Source organism: Montipora foliosa, chromosome 8, assembly GCF_036669935.1.
Source record: "Montipora foliosa isolate CH-2021 chromosome 8, ASM3666993v2, whole genome shotgun sequence".
Taxonomy (NCBI): domain Eukaryota; kingdom Metazoa; phylum Cnidaria; class Anthozoa; order Scleractinia; family Acroporidae; genus Montipora; species Montipora foliosa.
The window spans coordinates 18,915,838-18,921,837 of record NC_090876.1 but is presented as its reverse complement, the minus strand read 5'-3'; the positions used below and the strand labels follow the sequence as shown (position 1 = coordinate 18,921,837).

The 6,000-nt window shown below is 37.2% G+C and overlaps 2 protein-coding genes across 2 annotated transcripts in view; both read left to right on the top strand.

Moving 5' to 3' along the window:
• The window catches only part of LOC137967910 (uncharacterized), an 8,212-nt gene extending 6,165 nt beyond the window's left edge, over positions 1–2,047 (top strand). Inside the window, exon 3 of the mRNA XM_068814509.1 lies at positions 99–2,047. Coding sequence (XP_068670610.1) covers positions 99–340 — 242 coding nt within the window. The 3' untranslated portion in view covers positions 341–2,047. The remainder of the gene's footprint in view (positions 1–98) is intronic.
• Positions 2,048–5,053: 3,006 nt separating this feature from the next.
• Positions 5,054–6,000, top strand: part of LOC137967920 (protein FAM117B-like) — a 38,913-nt gene continuing 37,966 nt past the window's right edge. Inside the window, exon 1 of the mRNA XM_068814519.1 lies at positions 5,054–5,219. The gene's annotated coding sequence lies outside the window, so the exon portion shown is untranslated. The remainder of the gene's footprint in view (positions 5,220–6,000) is intronic.

Genomic DNA, 6,000 nt, shown 5'->3' with positions numbered 1-6,000 from the left:
ATCTTTACTGTACAAGAACTCATATTTCATCCTGTTAGTCCCAAATTTACGATCAAGAAAAAGCTGTTTCATATTCACTTTTAGTTAATTCCTTTTAGCATCAACCTTGCATATAACAACTGAAGCAAAAGTGAAAGAGACAGTATTTCCAAGAAGAGATGAAACTTTCCTGACCGTGTCAGACCTACCTATGGAACTGTCAAAACTACTTCAGGTCATGCAACAAATGAATCAACAGGCTGCAGGTGCTGTAATGACGAGATCACCACCAAATGTTGAACAATACCATTATGATTTTACCCTGGAGAGGAATGTTCTAGAAGGGTTTGAGAGAGTTTGACTGCTGGTTCCATTGTGCTGGCATTCATTGTGGAGGCACAAGGGAATTCTTTATTTTGAAACATTTATTGGATGAGGTTCATCACAATCTTGCAAGTAGTTGCAAAATAATGATTAAGCCTGCTTTACCCAAACGCAGTAGGATGTCCCCAGTTTACGAGTAAAATCGTCTGGTGTTAGACAAAGTAAAATCTGTTAAGGACGGTGCCTACTATTGTTACTGTGCATACCTTCTGTGCATCTCGAGATACTCGAGTTTCCTATCAGTGATGCTTACTACAATCCAGGGATATTTTTGCGCGGTTTAAAACTATCCGGAGAAAGTAGATCTTAGTAAGTAGTCTTGGTGTCTAAAAAGAAAATTGGGGGTGACCATGCATTTTTGAGAGATAATCAAGCTTCAATTTGAGAAAAAACACCATACATTGCTTTGTATTTTAGAACTTTTTACAAATATTATTCATGAATTATCTTGGAAAAATGCGTGGGTCTCCCTAATTCCCTTTTGGATTTCAATGACACTTGCAAAGATATCTTTGAATTAGTAGGCACTGTCCTTAAGTCTGAATCCCAGGAGTCAATGGATTAATGGAGGGGACATAGTTTTTGATTGAGCTCTAGTGTTCCATGGATGGACAAACCGAAATGATATATTCCAATTGTAAAAAACAAACCGAAATATTTTTCTCTAGTTATGGAAAAGTTACCAGTAGAAGGTCTACTTGTTTGCTTGCAAAAATTACTGGTAGTGGTAGTATGTGGGCATAGTTAGGGTTAGACCACATGCATATGTTAACATAACTGTTAGAATTTGAGCTTGAGTTTGTAAGCAAAACTTCCTATTGCCAAGGCAGGTTTGCATCTTTAATGGTACGTGTGAAGGTACATTTTTTCTCAACTGACTTACTGTATACATTTTTTATTTAGGAGAATCTGTTTGTAACTGAGGAAGCTTCATATCTAGAGATCGTTTTCTTCACTGTCATAAACAGTACCTTTTTAGTATTCTATGTGATGATACTGTAAGGAGAATTACTGTACTGGAGTGGTCACTCCAAAAGTTTAAAGATAAAATATACAGGTCAGGGGACCGATTCTCAAACTTCCCAAAAAGCCATTGAGTTTGTAAAACTGCCATATGCTTTTCCTGAAAAAGTGGCCATTTGCCCTTCAAGTCATGGAAAAACAATTATTTAGTAGACCAAATTTGCTTTTCCCACTACAGACCATGTGACAGTGCTCATGTGATATTTGATCTTTTGTCTCTGTTTAGTAAAAAGAGTTTCTGCAAACATAAATTATTAAATATCTCCACCTTTGACCACTCCCTTCAATACTTCTTTATAAGTATCATCACATGCTCTACACAGGAATACAACATGTAGAAGCGTACATGATCTACTTAGCCTCTTTGTTTGCCCTCCAAACTTGTTTCCAGTTTCTCTTGGGACCATTGTAAGTGCCAAGAGGAAATAACAACAATGCTTATGCAAAATTTTGGAAGGCAAACTAAGAGCATTATGGTATTTTAGATAGTGATTAATTGCTAAGTAAGCTAATTGCTAAGTTTTGAAGACATAGAGAGACTTATCACACCCAAACGTTTTAACACTTGTTAACAAAAACTGACCCAAGGTCAAATATCGAATATACTTTAAAATATAGGTCAAGACAAAATAAATGAATAAAGTCAAAATGTGAAATCAAACTGTACGAATATATTCTGGCATTCAAACATGGCAGTTGTAAAGTGCTATTTCATGATAAAATAGTCTTACTTTCGTGATAATTGTTTACATTTATATGTTGCTGTATGAAAGTAGAATTTCAACAGTTAACACGAAAGTGGATGTGCGTCAAAGGTATATTGGTAGCTATGGTGTGGTCACGTTATCATTAAAATCAGAATATTTCGTGATTTGGCAGAAAATTGTGCTCTAAGCAGCGAAATTTCGCGGAAATGGAGGTGCACGTTTTAGAAAATTAAGTTTGTAATAAACTAGAGCAAAATAAATTTTCAACTAGACTGAATGTCGAAATTGATTTTATTCCTATTTACTGATTGGCTTAAAATGCTGGTGCCACCTTTTTAACCAATGACACGCAAAACCCAAACCAATCGATTGTGTCTTTCCCGCGCTTTGAGCAAGTTGCATGTCAAATTGTGATTGGTTCTTTACGGTGTTTTCACCTGTTTTCTTGCGATGGTTTATCTTTGCAGCGTAATCCACAGTGATCTTGACTGATTAGTTTTGTCATCAAAGTAATATAATTCACGTCATTTAGGCTAAATGGGCCTGTTCCTAAGTTGTCACTGTGGTTTTACTATCTTAGGGCCGATTTACACGGTACGACTTTGTCGCATGCGACAACGGCTTACGACAGGCCCACGACATGATTTACGATTGTTGTGTACGCCAGAAAAAATGTCGTGTCGTAGGCCTGTCGTGAGCTTGTCGCATGGGACAAAATCGTATTGTGTAAATCGGCCCTTAGAGGAAAAATATCTGTTCAGTTCCAAACATTTTTTTTTAATATTCAGATATGCCGATGTCTGGAACAGATGAATCTTTGTTTCGGCACCAACGAAATCTTTCCTGTGTTACGTTTTGTAAACTAATGTAAACTTTCCTTTCCGGCGTACAAGAGTTTTACTCAAACGTATTGCATTTCTCGTGGTTAGGGTCCGGTCTCATATAGGATCTTTTTAGGCCTCCTTTAATTTCGCTCCCTGGTCGCGTTCATGCAGTTAGATTTTTGCTTCCAAGATTGTCATATTATCTCCGCCTAAAAAGAGATGAAAAACATACTTTATGGAAACCTGTTATAAAATCGTAGCGCAATGTCTCGCACAAATATTAAGAATTTCCCACCGCAATTTTCGATACATTTAAATTGTTACCAGGAGCCATAATTTGGCAGTTTGTTTTACCAAGTTTCAAGGTTATCTAGACTGCACTTCGGCTTTTCGTCAGCCTATGCATAAGGCTTATGTATCCTTACTAGGGAAGGGTGAGGAGATGGGCGGGAGGTGGATGCAGTTTTTTGATGGCTTGGGCATCAGGCTTTGCCTTTGGGACGGGGGGGGGGGGGAGAAAAAGCTTAGATAGCCCTTCCTCTTCCCTCTCAGCACCACTCCCACAACCCCCTCATCAGAAGACTCAAATGTAAAGGCTGGTAAAATTTTGTAGAGCTTTGGAAAAATCGAGTCGCGCTTTCTTTTTCTGAAAACGATAACGTGTTCGAAGTTGGGGAGGGGGGGTGGGGGGAATCTCGTCGTCTCCGCGAAGAACACAACACTCGCCTCAAATGCGAGTTGCCCATGTACCAGCGCATGATTGCGAAATCGGCGGGCATTCATTATCAATGAGGATTCTTGGAGCCAGTAAGCAGATGATCCCTTCACCCCAACACTTACAGACTGGTATGAGATACACCAGTGTACATCGTAACACAGGACGCCTCGAGATTATTTTTCAGTCCGTGCAGTAAAGCCGAACAATTGTCACCTACAGTTTAAATCGCGGAGTTCCCACGAGTCCCTATAAAACTCAAATGTAGAATATCTCTGTTTATAGCAATCGGAAGGTCATCTGTTGGACTCCCGTTTGGCGCAAGCGGAATTTTTTCCCGAGTATCCACGACTAGGCATCGGAATAAATACTCTATCATGATCGGCCATGGTCAGTTCGTATAGAGAAAAACTTTGCTCGAGACGGCTCATGATCACAAACGTGCATTGAACAACATGGGATTGCCAAATTAAGATCTCTTACATTTTTCCCTCTTCAAAGACTCTTCGAGTCTTTCATTTCAATATTTTCGTCAACTGGAAAGGTAAAGGTCGAAAACGTTTTCTTCACATGTTAGATCAGAATTGCTGGGCACAAATAGAAAGGCTACCTACCTATGATGAGAATTTTTCCCCGTCAGTTTTAGCCAAATTTGAAGTTATTCACTGACATACGCATACAATGCTTCCATTTGTTTGAGAAAAGCCATCATCAGCCTTTTTATATTTTATTGGCAAAAACTCCGCGCATCGAAGTTGGAAAATTGAGGAAGAGATCCTTAAAGCTTACATTTTCATTTCCTTTTTGCATTCATCTTATTGGACGGCTTGAAAGAGAGATGAAGGAATAAGTACTCGATCACTTTACTATAGACCTCATTTACGTTCAGCCAACAATATATCCACAGCATATTAAAACCTGACATTCAAACATGAAATAAAAATGATGTGATGAGATCCGGATATTACATTAAATCTTGCTCAACGGCTGACATATACTTAAAATTTCTCATTAAATTTTGAAAAAAAAAATTTTTTTCTTACATAAATCTTTTTCTCATTTTGACGCGAAACGTGAAAAAATGCAAAATTGTGAACTGTGCCCTGCTACTTCCTGTTATAAAGTTCAAGGTGATGTGAAAACTAAGATTGACATCCTGATTGCACTGTCAACAGCTGGAAATCTCTTCACTTGACTGCGTCGTGTTTTGAGGACGACAAGTTTTCCTTAGCATTGACAGAAAAGAATGTCAAAATCTTGATCTCTAGCAATCATTTTCAAGAAATTCATGAGCTTTTATCCTTTTAATTAATATACATAAAAATGACCAGGCTCACATGTGATTGGTCCATTTTGATCTCCCATGACGTAGTATAACTTATGAATGGGTTCTGGTCGAGTGTCGCTAAATTAGACGCTCGCACTCCACCTGACTGCTGTGATTGTCGTTACAAATTTTTCCTACTCATTGACATATTCGAAAAAGCTGACAAGTTTGATTCAGCCAGTGACAGCTTGCCGGGGTTTGGGCGATAATCGGTGAACAACAGAGCAAAATATTTGGTTAACGCTTGGGAAATCGACAAGGTAAAAGAATTTACTCTTTTGTTACTACAACATTTGGTGTATATGATTTAACATGATCGAATAATTTTTCACCGTAGTGTATATCGCCTCAAGTTTGCAAACTTGTTCGATGGTAAAGTGACACTGTTTTGAGGTAATTTTTTGTCACCAAGAATTCATAGATGAGCGTGAAAGAAATGAAAGATATACACTGATCTGTCATGTCGAGTATACACGAATTTCACGAACAATTTGTTCTTTTATGCTAATTTATCCTAGTAACGTAACACTGGTAATACATTTTCACTGTGACCGATGTTTTCTTTGGTAGGTTTCGGGGTTTTTTCGGCTTTCGTTGGAGTCTTCTTAAGAGTTTTACATGAGCTCCTCAAAAAGACTCGATGGTTCTGTTAGGCAACCATGTGAAATATATTTTTTTTTTTCAATGAAAAGAATTTTGCTTCGAACTGACGAAAGTTGCCATATTAATTGTGGTGACGTCAGAAAACGTTTCGATCCAGATGTCCATTCAGAGGAACTTTTTAAAATCTCGTTAGTGCGGAAAACTGAAAATCAAAAACAGCACATAATAATAATAATAATAATAATAATAATAATAATAATAATAATAATTATTATTATTTATTTATTTATTTATTACAATTTAATGGCAAAAAATAATATAATAATAATAATAATAATAATAATAATAATAGATAAATATTCAGAAATGATTCATTTCATCCGTACATCACATTCCTGTGTAGAAATGTTAGGCCATGTCTACAAGTCTGCCCATATA